Source organism: Siniperca chuatsi, linkage group LG9 (genome assembly GCF_020085105.1).
Source record: "Siniperca chuatsi isolate FFG_IHB_CAS linkage group LG9, ASM2008510v1, whole genome shotgun sequence".
In the NCBI taxonomy this organism is placed as follows: Eukaryota; Metazoa; Chordata; class Actinopteri; order Centrarchiformes; family Sinipercidae; genus Siniperca; species Siniperca chuatsi.
In genome coordinates this window covers 12,127,909-12,146,275 of record NC_058050.1, presented here as the reverse complement: position 1 = coordinate 12,146,275, position 18,367 = coordinate 12,127,909, and the positions used below count along the sequence as shown (strand labels likewise).

General features: G+C 39.1%; 3 protein-coding genes across 6 annotated transcripts; 1 reads left to right on the top strand and 2 right to left on the bottom strand.

Moving 5' to 3' along the window:
• Positions 1-218: 218 nt before the first annotated feature.
• Positions 219-5,755, bottom strand: LOC122882098 (transmembrane protein 100-like). The gene is made up of 2 exons (XM_044209145.1): positions 3,485-5,755; positions 219-1,949 (listed from the first exon to the last, which is right to left on the bottom strand). Exon 2 carries the CDS (start codon positions 1,877-1,879, stop codon positions 1,445-1,447), a length of 435 nt encoding a protein of 144 aa, XP_044065080.1. The 5' UTR covers positions 1,880-1,949; positions 3,485-5,755; the 3' UTR covers positions 219-1,444.
• Positions 5,756-5,890: 135 nt separating this feature from the next.
• Positions 5,891-10,174, top strand: rcvrn2 (recoverin 2). Of its 2 annotated transcripts, XM_044209142.1 has the most exons (4): positions 5,891-5,999; positions 6,166-6,685; positions 8,950-9,061; positions 9,509-10,174. In XM_044209142.1, the coding sequence occupies exons 2-4, from the start codon at positions 6,305-6,307 to the stop codon at positions 9,595-9,597; spliced, it is 582 nt and encodes a 193-aa protein (XP_044065077.1). In that variant the 5' UTR covers positions 5,891-5,999; positions 6,166-6,304; the 3' UTR covers positions 9,598-10,174. The 2 variants fall into 2 exon arrangements, with proteins under 2 accessions (XP_044065077.1, XP_044065078.1); XM_044209143.1 differs by lacking the exon at positions 5,891-5,999 and having other exon boundaries at positions 6,025-6,685.
• A 113-nt stretch (positions 10,175-10,287) lies between these two features.
• Positions 10,288-18,322, bottom strand: si:ch211-149k23.9 (germ cell-specific gene 1-like protein). Of its 3 annotated transcripts, none has more exons than XM_044209060.1 (8): positions 17,876-18,322; positions 16,701-16,759; positions 15,454-16,542; positions 12,590-12,772; positions 12,355-12,402; positions 12,079-12,231; positions 11,821-11,932; positions 10,288-11,685 (listed from the first exon to the last, which is right to left on the bottom strand). In XM_044209060.1, the coding sequence occupies exons 3-8, from the start codon at positions 15,647-15,649 to the stop codon at positions 11,313-11,315; spliced, it is 1,065 nt and encodes a 354-aa protein (XP_044064995.1). In that variant the 5' UTR covers positions 15,650-16,542; positions 16,701-16,759; positions 17,876-18,322; the 3' UTR covers positions 10,288-11,312. The 3 variants fall into 3 exon arrangements, with proteins under 3 accessions (XP_044064995.1, XP_044064994.1, XP_044064996.1); XM_044209059.1 differs by having other exon boundaries at positions 17,880-18,322; XM_044209061.1 differs by having other exon boundaries at positions 15,454-16,759; positions 18,141-18,322.
• Positions 18,323-18,367: the final 45 nt, after the last annotated feature.

Below are 18,367 nucleotides of genomic sequence, written 5' to 3'. Positions count from 1 at the left end.
TGTCAGGTGACCTGAGTAATACACGTCCAAGTCGAAATACCTCGCTTACCTGAGAACTAGGTAGTCTTTTTTTCCCATGTCACTGCAAGTGATCAGAATAATATCAGAAAGTTAACAGTGTTTGCATTATAAATGGTGCTTGTAGGTAAAGTTATTCAGGTGTCAAGTTATTCAGTAGTGCCAAGGTGTCAAAAGGCAAAAGAGACGACTGAGCCAAATGTCTTTTTATAGAGGCATTATTGCTGAACCCTCAGTCTTTATTACATAAGAAATATGCTGTGAATAATCAACATGAAAACAGCTTAAAAGGTGGAGTTAATATTTCACACAGGTATACAACATTTACTGTAGCATAAATCACTGCGAAGAATGTCACTGGAATGAAGTACATTTCGTTTAAATTCCAGCAGATGGAGGTAGGCTACTAACAAATTCCCTCGTCCTGGTCCTCTCCTTTCTTCTCCCTTTTGATTTCTGTTGATGTTGTTGGTGTCTTGTTCCGTTGACCCTCACTCAGTAGCCCTTCTTACAGGTATTAATATTTCTGTCCTTCTCTCTCTTCCTTTCTCCTTCTCTGTCACTGTCCCTCTCTCTCACACACACAAACATACACATTTTACATGTAGTCCATTTATTACATACTCTAGATGGTTTGTCTGGTACATGCAAAATTGCCAGTCATGAGAATGAAAGAAAATATGGGCATTATGAGTAAAACTTGGTGGTAGGCAGTGGTGGAAGAAGTGCTACTAAATGCTACTTGAATAAAAGTAGCAATACCTCAATATAAAAACACTTAAATGTCCTGTATTCATAATTTACAGAGGTACAGAAGTATTATCAGCAGGATGTACTTAAAGTATCAAAAATAAAGTATTCAACAGGTAGCAGAATGCCCCCTTTCAGAGTATTATATTATACTGGATTATTAGTGCTGATGCATTCATTTGTAAACAGCATTTTGAAACTGGATGAGGCTAAGCTAATTGAAAACTACTTTATATACTGTTGGGTAGTTTAATTTATAACAATGCAACAAATCATACACAACAAAATATATAAGTTGCTCATATGTTTTGTATGTAAAATCATGATCATCAAAGCAACTAGTAACTATAGCTGTTGATAAGATATGGTGCAGGTAAAAGTACAAAAGTTCCCTTAAAATGTAGTGCAGTAGAAGTCAAAAGTAGCATAAAATGGAGGGAATATGTTGTATTTCCCTGGAAAACAAGAGTTGCATTTCTACATAATTTAGATTGAAAGATAAAGGGAAGAGCAGGAGGTATAGAGTGGAAATGACATGGCGTGAACTTGTTTTGTAAAAGAGGCACATGGTTTTTCCTGTGCAGTATGACTGTGTGTTATTTACATTAAAGTCCATTCAGAATTCTGCGCAGACTTCTCATCAGTTTCTCTTCAATATCTCTCATTCATTCTTTTTTTAAACTGTGACTATTTTAATTACCTTATCACTCTCTACAAGAACTTCTTTTCCATCCTCTCTCTCCTCTCGTGTCATCTCTCTCTTCTTCTTCGTCAGGAGGTAAAATGCCACCACACTTCCCACCACCACCAAACTGAGGGCCAGAATCACAATTCCCAGTCCCAGTAAGTGAGAGGTCCCTCCTTTAGACTGGTTCAGCAAGTCCCACAGCCCCACAGCAACACAACTGAAGCCAATGAGAGTTCCCCAAAAACCAAAGGCCAGCATACAGGATCCACAGGAAAGCTCAGCGCCCCCGGTCACCATCGTGATGCCCGCCACTGAGACGACCCCTCTTGGTAAGGTCACTGTATCAGATTTAGGGTCGTAGGTGACAGTAGAAGTGACATCTGATAGAGTTGAAGGATCAAGCGTTTCCATCTTGGTTGTCATGGTTGGTTTTAATTCCTTTGTCAGATGGCCAAAAGTGATTTGGCATGCAGCCTCTTCTTCTTTCTTACTCCTAAAACATGACACATAGTCCTGATTAAAAACCCCTTAACATCCAGTTTTCCATTTTTATTTCCCCATATGTAGCTTTAAAGGTGGGGTATGCGATTCTGGAGAAATCTAATACCATGACAAATACCATGATATAGAGCGAACAACGACACACCAAGTAATGTAACTAACCTTAGCTAGGTTGTGGGTTAGCAAACTGTCCCTACAGTTGCTGCTGCAAAGCTAGCAGCCAGAGAGGACGAGACGGTTTCCCTGGCTGTCCCACGTTCGAGGCTAAGGGGTAAGGGCGATCGTGCATTTACAGTAGCCGCCCCAAAGCTTTGGAACAGTTTACCATTTTCAATTAAGTGTTCCCCCCCGGTAGACACTTTTAAGGCTAAACTTTGATTGCCCTTAATGGTTTTATGCCTCACTTTTACTCCTCTGTGTTTAAAATTATCCTTTACCTATTTATTTGTGTATGGGATAGTATTTTTATGCTGGCTACCATGTTATGTGATTTTGTTCTATGTTAAGTTATTGTTCAGCACTTTGGTCAACTTTGGTTGTTTTTAAATGTGCTTTATAAATAAACTTGATTTAATTTAACTATAGCAAACATCACAACAACAGCATATCTGGGCAAACTAGAGAGTAAGCTGAATGTCCGTAGGCAAGTCATTTAATGTTACCTGACACCCCAATCATGGCTGGAATAGTGTTGTGTGGCTCAGTCCAAGCCACTTTGTTTGTTTCCTATTTACAGAGCCAGGGCTGTGTACAAACACTGGATTTTCTTTTCAGCTCACACACAGAACGGACAACTAACAGACCGTGAGAAGATATTTGCTGAATTTGACAAAAAGACATGTATTGGATTAGAACTGCATACCGCAACTTTAAGATTGGAAAAATCATCTTATCCCTAGTTCCAACTCTTCATTGAAGCTATATGATGTTTACACTGAGTGAAATATTCAAACCTAAGTATCCATGTTATTACACCATTTCGTCAAAGATGTCTTGTGCATCATTTACACACGTTTCCCAAAAATACAGCCTTATATATTTGATATCTTTGGGAACTTTTGAATCTGAACTACAATTTAAAATAAAGATCTGTGGGTGTGAACAATGTTTGACTGACCCTGGGTTAAGGAATTATAGGATAATAGTATTTTAACATTGATCATCACATCACAGCCAAAATAGCTCCAAGCATTTCTACTGAACTTTGAGTTAAGATACAAAGCAATTTAATAAAATTTTAGATACAAATCTTTCTTTCTTTGGCCACTGTCATTGGAACCAACATGCTATGCAAACCAAATTGCTTAAGCCCACTAAATTTCTAAATTCTAAATTGAAATCAAGATCACTCACAAGTTTCCCATACTGTAGATGTATACATATCTTTACTTTTTAATGCGTTGGATAGAGTATGAAAGAAACACTATTTAGTACGATTGGTAAGTAACTGCAAAATCAAGACTCAGTATGATAACTTTAGAATAACTAAAATGTTGTATTTTATCTAAAACGTAGTGCATTGCTTACCTCAGTGTTGAATCAGGAGCTTAGATGTCAGTGGAAATTGTGTTAATTGAAGGTCCTCTAAATTCATAGATGTGATTTTTTTTTGTATATGAGTGATTTTAGTGAAAGTCTAAAGTTGCTGCTGACTTTCTGTCTGGACAATGGGTGTAGAAATGGGAGCAGGAGGCCCAAGTGCTCTTACTTTTATATGTCACAACCCCAGGCCTTACAAATTGGTGGACACAGTTGTCAAGAATTTTGTCATCGTTTGTTTGTCCCTCTCTTCCCTTGTATTCATAAGGAAGCTCTTGTCCGTCATTAAGCGTCATTACAACCCATTACCAGATATTTATCTAGGAACAACTCCCTTCCTCTTTTTCTCTCTCTTTTAGTCTTAAGATTTGAGTTGTGTCACACAAAGGCATTGTTTGGGCTGAGAGTGGATTTTTCTTTTTTAAAGCATTTTCCTGTTCAGCATTTCCATTTCTCATGTCACTGGTGGTGAGCTGTATATTATTAATTGCAAACAAATTTCTTGTTTGCTTGGTTCTGTTACCAAGTGCAGGAAATACATGAATAACAGGGCCTGACCTGCCATGTTGACACTGAGTGGGGTAGATTTGCAGTATACATGTCAGTGCTGACGTTGAACTGGCTTGTAGGTCGATGGTTTAACACAGGTAAAGCTTGATACTGCCAGTAAATTGGTTACAATGCTGACCAGCCAACTGGAATGTTGCCAGTAGTGAGTCACTGGCCTAATAGCAGATATTTTTAGATGTGTTGACTTCTACTATTGACAAACTTTCACCTGCTCTAGTTTTTTATGTGTAATATATGTTACTGCCTGCAAAAGAAATATATATCCTATTTAGTGTTTCAAAGCAATGAAATAGCTGCTATAAAGAAATTAACATTTAACAGTTGTGTTGTTATTGTGCTTAAATGCTATAGATTGTGCTTAGACATCCACATTACATAAATCCTCACCATCTCCACAAATAGAAAAACATTTCATAAGTGACCACAAATCCTTGCTTGTTCTAACTCCACTAATTAGACGAGCCTAGGGTATTGGTCAGATGTCAGGGATTGTTTTGTGGAGAGGAGGGGAGTAATTCTATTGGCCATGGCACTCACAGGATGATGATGATGATGGTAATTGGCTAAGTGTTGGATTGGGTGGGCCGGGACAGGTCATTAGTAATCCAATAGATGGACTCACTGAACATATTTGTGGAGCAAAGAAAATCATGCTGCAAAAATAAGCCATGAATGATATTCATACAGTGTAATAAACAGAGTACATGTAAGAAGTGCTACTAATGCTGTCAACCTATGCTTTCATCTGTCCTGTTTAAATATACACACGCTTGTGCAACTGTAACAGATAACTCTATATGCCCCCACTGAAACAACAGTTAAGACAATCAAGATAATACTTTCAGTCTAATCAAAGAAAACACACTGATGACGTAAATCAGTCAGCCAAGGTGTCATGAAGTGAGTTTGATGTGCTGATTACTGTGACCCCTCCTGTAGGGTGATGGCTGTTGGCAATAAAGATAGAGACCATATACATAGAAAGGCCCAAAGACTGAGTTACAAGGGTAGAAAAGTAGGCAAAGTCATGAGTGTGCATGCTTGTGTCAGTCAGTGTGTAAAACAGGATGCCAGGATGCATGAGACAATACTTTGTGAAGGGAAAAAGTCAAGCCCGGGACCAAAAATGGCTAAAAAGAAGGAGATTTTGGCAGCCCAACACTTTCAAACATTTAGCCCAGTAAAACAAACCCAGGCTAGTGACAGAAAAGTCAGTGAAAGGAGGGTAACATCATAGCTCATGTAGGACAGGAAGGAGGTCATGCGCAGAGGGCAGCAGTGACGATAATGTGAGGGGCGTAGGTGGGATTGGAGGTAGAGGTGAGTGGGAGAGGGGGTTAAACTGCCTGGACAGATGGCAGCCTGTAATTAGATGTCAGTGGTCAACTAAACCTATTGAAAGGCCACTACTGAAATACCAGACTGTTGGAGAACCTAAAGCTAGCTTTGGAAACCCACCTGGGGCCATGTTACCAGAGTTTACCAGAAAATGTCTGCTAATCTGTTGCACAGTATATAAAAGTATTGTTTAAGTTTTATAATCCTGTAGTACTCAAGTACTTCTCAGTTTCTTGAAGGGGTTGTAACTACAAGGATACAGTGAAATGAAATGAACATCTGCTGATTGATTAATATTGAGTCATTAAGTAAGACTATTAACTTCTTGGATACACTTACACAAAGCATAACTAGCAAGAATTCCTACTGTGTATAAATAATTTAAGAGAGGAATGAGCTCAACACTATCGCATACTGTAGATTTTTCTAGACTTCCAGACCCAATAGAGAAAATTAGGATCTGGGGTTTCATTTTAGTCAAGCTCAGCCACCTTAAATCCCGCATTAACAGAATTAACCCAGCTGTCCACGGTAAGAGTGTGTTTCCCCCTGCCCTCCTTATTCTCCAGCCATCGTCTACCCACACAGCACACAGGTAAGCTTTCCTTACATGTTTGATCATCCTGACAATGTGATTTACTGAGTATATAAAGTTTATATATTATTATATATCAACAAATTTAGGATTTCATAAATGGACTGTACCATATGTGTAAATTAACTTTTGGTTTAAGGTTGTCTTTGGCCTCTAATATCAACAGGAAAGGTCAAGCCGGTGAACAAAAATATATTTTGAAAGGAGAAGTTCAGGTGGCACAGGAGAAGAAAAACTCAGGTGGCAAATATTTAGTTTCAGTTTGTCAGAATTGACACATTATTAAGAAACTTAAAGCAACTACCATGGGAAATAGCACCAGTAGCGCATTATCAAAGGAGATCCTGGAGGACCTGAAGCTGAGCACCATATTCACTGAAAATGAGATCAGCCAGTGGTATGAGAACTTTCAGAAGCAGTGCCCGTCGGGACGCATAACACCTGAAGAGTTTGAGCAGATTTACACCCGCTTCTTTCCTGAGAGCGATGCCAAGAGCTACGCACGACATGTGTTTCGCTCCTTTGACACCAACGATGATGGCACTTTGGACTTCAAGGAGTACATCATTGCACTGCATATGACCTCCACTGGGAAGACGACACGAAAACTGGAGTGGGCCTTCTCGCTGTTTGATGTAGACAAGAACGGATACATCAACAAGACAGAGGTGACGGAGATCTGCCAGGTGAGGAAGATACATGCAGTGATGTGTAAGACAGTAGAGATAATGGTACTTTAATCATAGAACTATGATTAAAGTGTCTCATGACAAAAAGCAGTTAATGATCACCATTTCTACAGTATGGTGATCTATCTTGTTCTAAACATTTCTACAGATAGAGATTAATTTCTAAACATTCATCTTATGGAGAGTAGTATCAAACCATGTTGACTAGACAGAGATGCTGTTTTATTTTACCACAATGTTCATCTTTATTGCTGCTATAAACATATAGTATGTAGGCTCTATTTGAGCTCTGTTGCTCATAGTCTGCAGGGAAAGGTTTTATTCTAAGTTTTCAAAGCTTCAACAGAAAGACAAAATAAGAGGATTACTTGCCATTATGCAATCTAATATAATAGTTCTGTAGTAAATACTACTTTTTAAATGTATAATGTTCAATTTTCTTGAATTGTCTATGCCAGTGAGGTGTTGATTGAACTCTATGGTCATTTTTGAGGCAATAGTTTTGGAAAATTACTGTTGGACTGCATCAGGTTTTCTTGGTATTTTTCCCACTCCCTTTAAAGATCCATGTAAAATTAGTTGCTATTTATTGAAAGTGACCATCCCTCTCATGGTATGTAGGTCTCAGTACTAATTTCCACCCAAATTAGCCAGCCTTTTTGAGCCTCAAACTCATGATAATCTCTGTGATAACAGGTTTAGCTCTCAGCCAATGCAGGCAGTCCTACTCTTAAGCAAGGCTACTCTTGTATTGCTCTGTCAATAGCGGGACTGCTCATCATCCCTGAGTCTAATCCATGTTTTTTATTCATGAGGCTGCCACTTTGGAGTGTTACATTTATTTATGCTAATTTATGTATAATAGTTGTTAGCCATTGTTTTCAAATAATCAAAACTGATGGAGGTTGTAAAGTTTATTATTGCTTTTATATTTTTTTTATGGTATTGTAAGAGGTTTAGACAGATCAGCCGAGGATCCAGCTGGCATTGTAATGGGATTGATTTCCTGGCCAACTGGCCCGAGTCCATATACATCATGTGTATAACCACTGCACAAAATAGCTACATTTTAAAGCCACCCTGCCAAAAGTTCAATAACCTATGACAAAATTAGACTGGAGATTTGGGACAGGTAGGCAAAAACAGATCGGCTATATACACAGAAACTAACATCATTATTACAGAAAGATAATCCAGTAATATCTGTTTTCATATGTGGGTTTGAAATAGGAAACAAGTGAATGAGGAAGGCAGGACTAGCCAATATTAGTTTAGTTTAGTATCATATTCTACACTGATATGCTAGACTAGTTAAGAGAGGGGGTAAATACAGTGCGTCTTTGAGGGTATCCACATTTGTATGCGACTGCTTGACACAGATCTGGTTTTATTTTTATTTTTTTTATAACTGACCAGTAGCTATTTGTCATCTACAAGCCCACCGTGTGACCTATACAGACCACAAGATCAGAGGGGCAAGATGGAGGGACAGTCCAGGGAGAAAAGAGATTGAGATCTTGGTGTTTGGCCTGTGGCCTGAGTCTTGGCACTAATCCATGTTAATCTAGGTGTCTTAAATGTGGGAGATGAGTGCTTCCAATCTAAGTGGGACACACACACTTAAAGGCCTGAAACTTAAGTGCACAGTCATTTACAATCTGCTGGATTCCAAGTGGCCCATTGCAGAATAACTGTCTCTGAAAGATGACACACAGGCCTGAATGTGCTGCAGTGGGCTGCTTCATTATTAATATTGACACAACCAATGGATTTTTAACTTGAATACATAGTCCACATGTACATTGTGATGACCAAGCCCTCCAGGATTGCTCTTGTAGCTGCATTTGGTAGGCAGATCAGTTGTCATGTGGGGATTGCAGGCTATGTTTTGTGTAAGATTTAATTGTAAGCTACTTGATTTGGTTGTATTTGGTTGTATTCAACCAAATTGCACAGAGTATACAATGGCTAATAACAGTAATCAGAGACTAGACATAAGCCAATCATGAGGAGAAAGTATTGGCTTGTAGCTTTTCTCTAAATGTCAAGTTGTTTTGCATCAGAAGCTTGATAAACCACACATACATACAAGACACTAATTAACTGAAGAGGGCTGTGAGCTTAGTTACTTGTCCTACAGGCTACATGCTTCTTGGCTTGTACACATTTGTTTTATGTGCTGTGTTGATGTTCCATACGTTATTTGTGTTAGAGAAATGATGTAGCATTATCACCAGATCTTATACCCAACCCCCTCTCAGGCCATATTTAAGCTGATCCCCAAGGAGGAGCAGAGCAAGCTACCAGAGGATGAGAACACACCCGAGAAGAGAGCCAACAAGCTGTGGTCTTACTTCGAAAAGAAAGACAACGGTGAGAGAAATAACACACATGCAACACGTGTATATACGTTGTGGCCTCGGAGTGCATGACAGGTCATTGTGTTCTTATCACTATGTTCTTATGTCAGAGAGAGAGAAAATCAGCGTAAGCTCTTACTAACTTTCCTCAGCAGCTGTTCTTACATCCGAAGATTACATTTTACGATCAGCTGTTTGGCTTAATAGTAATACAAGCAATAAATCCACCTGGGGGCACCTCCCCAGTTACAGCATCACTTGTAGCATGCAAGCTTTATTATGTATGTACCGTGACTCCACTGCGTTGCATGCTACTGTCACACACTAGCACACCCACACAGGAGATAAGACCGGATTTCTTAGATAATTCAACCTCATCTTTACCCTTTGCTGTATATCTTGTTTACAGTTTTATTCCCACTGTAACATCTCTTACTCTTTTCTTTTTTCCCCCTCATAGAGCGACTGGCTGAAGGAGAGTTCATCAAGGGAGTGATTGAAAATGAGAATGCAATGCGTCTCATCCACTATGAACCACTCAAAGAATAGTCATTCCTATTTTGTCCCCTCTCCTTTCTCTCATTAAACTCTTTCCTTTCTCTTAAACTTTATTTTTTTTCATCTTCCCCTCCCAGCCTCTAATGCTTTCTCCTCCCTCCTCTTTACTCCACTCAACCCATCTGTGTAAATACTCTTTTGTGCAGTGTCTTGGTTGTAACTTCTCAGTAAGTTTCGTTTATGTGATGTTATTGTTTTACTAATATTTGTCAATTAATTTATATCAGATAGAGACTAAAAGAGGCGAATTGTGGCATAGTGTTTCAAAACATGTGTACAGCTCACAAGAAGATTTATGGTGACTATATTGATGCAATGTATAATATATATATACATATACAGTATATATAAATAATTTGTGTGATAAATATAGTTAATCGTTTAAATGGCTCAAATGAAATTTTGGCTCTAGAGAAATGAATGGTAATGGAAATTATATATACGTATCATACCCAATTGTTAGCTCATTAAAGGTTTTTTACAGAACTGGAAATGTCTTGATAGAGGTCGAAGCTCTCAAGTGTTGTACTTTGTTCAGTGTACAATAAAATAAAGGTTTTCTCGTACATCCGTGCTTTGAAAATCAATTTCTCTTTCCCAAAAAACAATAAAGTCTTCTATGACCTAGAAACATACTGTATAATATAATGCTGGTGATTGACAAAAATGGTGCTTTAGCTCTTAAGTTTTCAACTGTATTTATTCCAGACAATAAATCCAGGATTATATATATAATATATATAACCTACAGACATTTAAGGTAAATGTAGGTACATTTATTTAGCTTTAGAAGTTGTTGTACGTTAAACACAGTAAATGCCAGAATGTAATATCCATTTTGAAACAATTATTTCCCTGAATGTGTGATGTTTTCATGGTGCAGAAGTGTGTGTGTGTGCAGTCTGTGGGTGTGCATGCCTGCGTTTCTTTCCAACTTTCATTCTGCACCCCCCCCCACCCCCCAACCCGCTCCCCCCTCCACCCCTCTCCATCCTTTCACATGCCTTCCATCTCTCCTCACTTTCCATCCAACTCAGGATTACTGGTTTACACATAATCTTCTGTTCAACATCAGAGAGCAGACTTTTCAAAATCTCTGTAATCTTTCTATCTCTATGTGTCTTTCGTATGGGTTTGTCTGTGCATCTGCAGAGAGACTGTGTTTGTTTGTAGCTTCTGGTATACATGCATTGCATCAAAATGCTGTATCTGTCAAAGGTTTGTCACAAGAGAGAGAAGAGCTTGAAAAAACATGAAACATATTGAATGTCCCACAGATAAATGAGAATATATTGTATATTTACTCTAAAGGACAGGTTGTTCTGTTTAGGTATCAACAGGAGAAGAAGCATCCATCCCATCTATGCAATGACATGATCATGTTGTCCTGATGCATTGCATGTTAATATATAAACAATAAAATAATATAAACATTTATATGCTTTTACATATAGAGACTTTCCTACCATGAGGCACTGAGAAATACCCAGAAAACATGCTGTCTTGCATGTCAGTGTGACCTATGCATAGACTGCAGTCTTTACATTTTGATATGTATTGATTTCACTGGCCTTCAAGCGCAATGAGTATGTCCCAACTTCATTGAAAGTCAAAGTTTGCTCACATTGATCCTTCTCCAGCACGGTGAAGGTGTCCTTCCTCTGTCAGTTTTTCAGCCCTTTTAGTTGATGGATGTAAATGATCCCCTAACAAGGTGAATCAACTCGGTCCATGGCATCCTCCATCTCATCCATCTCTCTCTCACAGTCTTCACACCCCTCTGGCCCACAGCCTCCTACTAAAACCAATGTCGGTACATCCCCATTTCCTACCCCAACCACACTGCCATTTGGGGCCCACGCTATGTCAATCATGCCGTCTGGACACTGCAATAGGCCGCTGACAGAGTAGAGCCCGCCACCTGGAACGACCTCGTCATAGGAAGGAGCATGAGTGGCGGCTCTTGCTTCCTCCAAACGGAGCCTCTGTTTGCGACGGAGCTCGATGATGGTCTTTGTGTAGGAGTTGAGTGTGACCACAGCGGCCCCCATACAGCAACTGAAGGACACCCAGGCAAGACTGGGAGTAGACGAGGTTTAGAATAGTTAAAGAGAGAGGAGAAACATATCAACGTAGCCTGTAAATAACAAGTATTTTATGTACATGCTTGAATAATACAGGTATGTATGCTGTCTCTAAAGAGCAGCCACCTACGCAAATGACCAGCCGTAGTCCCAGGACTGAGGCCTCCAGTCTTTGGGGCCCACAATGACTGTCATCTGAAATACTGTGGTGTACATCATATGGGCCACCATCCCAAGAAGACCTACATGTGGGATGAAACAAACAAAAACCAGACAGACAGAACAATTCTGATAATTAAGTCTAGAAAACAACGATGACCATGCAAATAGAAAATGATATATGGAGGAGGTGGTTATAAAATCATGTAAAATTGAAGGATAGCCTCACCTGATAACACAGTACAGATTGCTGCATAGGCATTGATTTTTAGCGAGTGCATCTCTTTATGGGAGCACAAGACTTCCAGCCACATCAGTAAGAAGCCCATCCCCAGCAGGCCAATGTATGTAAACTCTGAAATAACTGACAGCCAGAGCACACCTGCAACATTTGAAAATACATACACAATTGACACATGCATCCATATAGAAAAAATATTTAGGGTCTAATTTCACGGTTTTTACATTTCGGCACAGGACTGATGACACAACTGACACAACTCACCTTGTGTTTCTCCAGGTGTTAACTCTATAAAACTTCGACATTTCTCCCCTGCCAATAAAGATATGAACAAAATAAAGATAGAAGACATTGTTCTTTGAGTTCAAATGAAAAGATTTTGTGGAGAGTTGAGACTGAAAAAACCCTTAAGATGCTTGTAAATACAACAGTACAACTAATACTGTGACTGGGTGCAAGTGTGTTAGTTTATGTGTAATTGGACACTTTGTGGTCTCACCATCGCTGTGTTTCTCACAGCTTTCCCAGAAACCGGTGTGGAAGTATCTAAAAGCAAACTTGTCTTCTCCTGTCTCCCAGATGTAGTGAACCGCATTGGCCAGCTGCCTCTGTCTGATCTTGGCCAGCTCGTCCCTCCTGGCTGGAGACAGTGTGCGGTTGAAGGGGTTCTGAGTGGGACTCTCTGTGTGACAGCACAAGAGAAAGACACTGAGAAGAGCATTTTAGGTACATTTTTGTACCTGATTATTCCTGATATGAATAATGGAATTGGTGGCAGGAGCAGAACCAAAAATGCACTGAGTGGACCATTTCTCACAGCTCATTAGACATAGAGACACCAACGCATTCATACTCACACACATCTGTGGTTAATCTATGTTCTCCAAACCAATCCAGACTTGCATTTCTTTAGAACGTAGGAGGAAACGCACATACACAAGAGCAATATCACACAAACATTGAACACACACTGGTCTTTCTTCCTGTGAGGTACCAGCAACGAAAATCAAAAAACACAAATGTGAGCAGAACAAACAAAACAAACAAACACAGAAGTGCATACTGCAAATGCACTCATGCCTCTCAAATATCTAATAGGTTATTTGACTGAATATTTTCCATTGTCATAAAATATATGCACCAAAAAGTCAGTGAGGACAATTAAATGACAAACACACACTTTACATTCAGGTGTGTGTTGATGAAGAATTATAGAAGGTCCAATTGGAAATTAAAAAAAAAGAGTATTTAGAATGAGAGATGGCAAGTCACCTGCAAGTCTGTTAATCACACCACTGCCTTATAAGTAACATGCCTCTGTGTTTTGCAGTCACATACAGGCTTGTCAGCCAGCACCTTGTCATCCCACGTGTGTGTTTGCAAATCTGGTCTAGAAACATAAGGGAGAGTTAAATCCCCCACTGTAAAGGTAGATCTTTCTGTACAAGTACACAAAGTACATGTAATGGAAGTTGATTCCTTTATGCAGTAAAAGCTGTTAATCTCAGTGTGGATTAAGTTTATATATGTTGAGAAATTAAAGACCAGGCAGCAGGCAGTGCAAACCTCTCCTCCACGGATGAATAAACCTTTGGGAGCTACCTTCACACCTCACAGATTAATACTAAACCATAATTAAATTCTCTGTGGGACTAAGGTATGGGCAGGAAGAGATTAAAAAACATCAAACCCAAGGAAAATCAGTTTCTATCATGGGGAGAAGCCTGTCAGTTAATCCAGTCAGATTAGTTCAAGGTATTGGTTGTTATGCAGTGACACAGTGCAAAGATCATGTAATCAGGTTCAACAGTCAAGGCCAATAGACCATATGCACAGACACTCAAATAAATATGTGGCACAGCATACTATGTATAGACACTTATTATCCACTTTATTTACACCTAGTCAGTGCTTACTAGCCTTTACCATTATAAAGATCTCTAAGTCTCCCAGAGTCAGTGAGCAAACTCTGCACTTGATCTGCTTTGTGAGTCTGCTGGTGGAGTCTGTGAGAGGCAGTTGAAAGAAAAAACTCGTATGTAGACCTTGAGTTAGGATTATTTTGTCAAATTATGGTGATCGTGCAGATTTTTTAGAAGTATATAAATGATACAAAGTCATGTTTCTTAAAGCATCTTAAAACAATGATGCATTATCCTGCTGAGAGTATCTGTCTGAAAAAAAGGTACCTGGCTATGATGGGTGGAACCTGGTCAGTAACAATGGTTCAACATTCAAATTATGCCCTACTATTGCAAAAGTCTAATTCCAAGAAAACATCATGACGGTTGACGTCAGATGGGATGAATCCACGAGTTCTAGCTATTTACAACAAACTGTGACATGCTCAGGAACGTGGCGCAACAGATATCAGGATTAGTCACCAGGAAACTTTTTATAGTTACTGTCTGTATATGTGCTCACTGTGGCTTTATCCACTTGCTCTTAGCTGACAGGAGGGAAACTTAGCATTGTCTTCTTTTGCTTTATGCCAGCTCAAAGCTTGATATTCTGAAATACTCCTATTCACCAGTGTGGAAGTATTGTACTTAAGAAAAAGTTGATGTACTTGTACTACTTGAGTATCATTTTATGCAACTTTATACTTCTACTTCACTACATTTCAGAGAAAAATGTTATACTTTTTATTCCACTTAATTTATTTGACAGCTATACTTACTGGTTACTTCAGATTAATATTTTGCATACAAAATCATATGATCAGCTTATAAAATATGATGCCTAAGCATAAGTTAAATAGTTAAAATTAGCTCCATCTCAACCAGCTACAACATTAAAATGCTGCGTACATGTTAATGTATCAGTAAATACTAATACTAATTTGAATGCAGGACTTTTACTTGAAATTGAGTATTTTTACACTGTCGTATCACTACTTTTACTTAAATAAAGGATCTGAATACTTGCATCACTGCTATTAACATATCTGTTGTTATTTGCATACAATTGCAACATTTACTTGTTCCTTGCTTGTTAGCTAGAAGTAGAAAAATAAGTAAACTTTTTTAACCTTTGTTAGTAGAGTTCCTCCTCAAAAATCAATGCAACCTGGCTGTTTAGGAGATGCTAAACTTTGTGTATCTTTAAAGTGTTTTTGTCTAAGCATCTTCATTAAAAGGCTCTGTTGAGACACAAATCAGGAGGGAGCTGTTTGCATAAATGGGAAGGTGCACTTCAAAAAGTGGATATTAAATACACAATATTTACACAAATTTGAACCAACGGCCAATAACAGTAAAAGAGCAATCTAAGTAACAGTATACTTAAAATAAACAATAAAGAGAAACAATACAGCTGCACAAAACACCTTTTGAGGTGAAAGACAATGGAACATCTCAGTACCTGTGGTGTAAGGCTCGCTGTTGTTCTGACCACAGTTCTTCATTTTGACAGGCGACAGGCAGAGGGGCTTGACCACCTTGTGAGTGCCCTCGCACCAGTAAGAGGTGCAAAGAGCCAGGATGGAGAGGGCCAGAGCCAGAGTGGTCAAGGTCAGGGAGAGCAGGGAGCGAGAGCGACGGGACATACGCTCCAGCATGGCCACACAGAAGAGGGAGGCAGGGTGGAGGCCAAAGAGAGGGGGAGGGAGGGATACTGCACGTGGGAAAAGGACAAATGGGACAGAGGGTATGACTGCAGTCACAGATGGAGCCGGGAGGGTAGGACAGATGCTTTGGGGTGGTTTTAAGAGGTGATGAGCTGCCAGGTTTAAATGGAAAGCAAAGATAAACGTGATGTAATAGTACAGATAGAAGAGCGAATACTGTAAAGCCAGCGTGATTAAAAGAGAGGAAAATGGAGAGAGCGAGAGGGGAGGGAGTGGGATAAGATGCTCTGAAGTTGATACATGTGGGAAAGGACAAAAAAGGATGTAACCAAAAAAATGAACAAGAGGGGATTTAGGTAGACGATGGTTCACACTGGGAGAGAACAGTGGGATGCAAGGACACAACAGTATGCTGGCCAGACAGCTTTAATGTGATATCCTCCTATTGATCCCTGTGGTGACTGATGTGGCCATACATCCCCTGACCTCAGCACCTGTAGACCCCCTTGTGTGCACTTAGATCAGTGTGACTAAACCGAGAAAGCATAAGGTCATTTAAAAATACTAGAATTTATCATTAAGAGTTGTATATCTAAAGAGATAGAGCACATCCTTAAACGCAATTCATCGCCTGGTAAGACAGAGAAATTAAATGGTTGAATGGGACACATAAAGGCTAAAACCAGGGTGTCCATATGGTGACATCTAACTTTGTTGAATGGCCCTTGAGTCATAAAACTACCTGAGGTCACATAAGTCCTCCACCTGTGTTTGTAAAGAGGGGTTATGGAGGAATAAGTAATCCTGTGAGTCAGGCTAATATCTCCCTGCTTCCTGATTAACACACTCAGGCCTGACCCTGACACTCATTCCACTGCTGGACTCTATGCAGAAGACAAGAGGGGAGCAAAAACAAGAGATTACTTTTTTGATGAAATTATGGATAAACCACAGATCTAAATGAAATTTTTGCTAGTAATCCTTCATAATCTGCTTTAATCTGTTTGTGTTAGGTGTGTTTTAGTGTGAAGTGCATTCTGACCATGTCTGCTGACTCTGTCTTTCTCATGCAATGCCTCCCACAATATCAGCCCACAGCCTCTGAAATACAACAGAACATTAGTTAAAACAATTGAATTTAGCACAGTCCCTAATCTACATGGGAACTGACCCATGTTGGTTTCTGGTATTTGAATAATGCTAAAAAATATACATTAGGTAAAAACTTTGGAAAAACTGAAATGCATACAACCTAATGGATGCCCTGAATGAGATCATTGTGGCTCCCAGGGTCAAACATTTTGAAATGTATTTTCTTTTTAATCTATTATTTCTGTACATAGTTTTTATACTGTATCTGTAAAATTATTAGTACAATCTGTGCAAGATATACAATGTCCAAAGAATAAGCCCAGCCCAAATGCCTGGTTTGTGTGATTTCTGAAATGTTAAAGACAACTATATGTGTCCATGGTTTTCAAAAGACCTGAACTCTGTATATCCCCTGATATTATCACCATTATAGCCTCCAATATCAAGACAATTTCTTCTCTATTAATAACATTACTTTTCAGCCTCGACTTTGTTATCAGTGATAACATATTGAACATACAGTACAATGTGACCAGTATAAGTTTGCAAAAGTTTACAGCCTGAACCTGTTGGATGCAGGCTAATCAATAGAGTATGCTAGAATTACCAACATCTAGCATGAAGACCAATATAACATTTTGTTAATTTAAGAAAACTGGAAATTCTTTGTTCGCCAGAAACAAAATTCTGTGATAAACACGGTTGTTTTTCAGGTGCACTGGCGGCTTTGTCTGTCTTAACTTTGTCTGATTAGCAAAATATCTAAAAGCTGTATTATTAATAAACCAGAAATAAGAAAAGCAATATATATCTCAGTTTTTTTAAGGCTGTAAGTCGACTGTCTTCTAGATTAATTGTTTAGTTTATGTCGTAAAACAGTGAAAATGCCCATTATAATTTTCCAGAGCCTAAGGTTGTTGTCATAACTTGTTTTATCTGATCAGTCCAAAAACCAAAGCTATTCAGTTTACTATCATAAATGACAAAGCATCAAATTCTCATTCTTTTTCTTGTACAAAAAAAATGACTGAAACAATTACTGTATTATCAAAATAGTTGCTGATTAATTTCAATCAATCGACTAATCATTCAGCTCTACTGTTTAAAATAATCAGTGACAAGTACCTACCAAAGACCTTCTTCTTGTCGCTTGTAGTGCTTCAGATCAAACATGAGGTAACTACCACAGTAAAACAACACTTTTAGTTGTCACCTCTTGCAATCCTCTAAATCTACAATCCTTGGTTATCCTTAATCAAAAAGCTCCTTAAGAGGTTGATTTTAGTTGCTCCATCTTGAACGGATGCTCTGTGTCACCACCCTCTTCGTCTTTTCCCTCTGCGTCTGTCACCAGTATTCCTCCTCCAGGATGAGCATCAGTGACCCTTACCTCTCCAGCTGCACTCCCCCCGTTAATCTTCCCGGCCAATAGTCGGACGGAGATGCAAGATTGATGGAGCGACTGAGTGTCTGTCTCCACACCACTCTACTCTCTTTTCTGTCTTTCTTGGGAATTTATTTCACAAACCCATCCTGAATCATGTAATCCCTCTAAGTCCATCTGTTACTGTAGTGCCCCCTCTCTTCCTATGTCTGTCCCTTTTTAGAGGTGGTTCC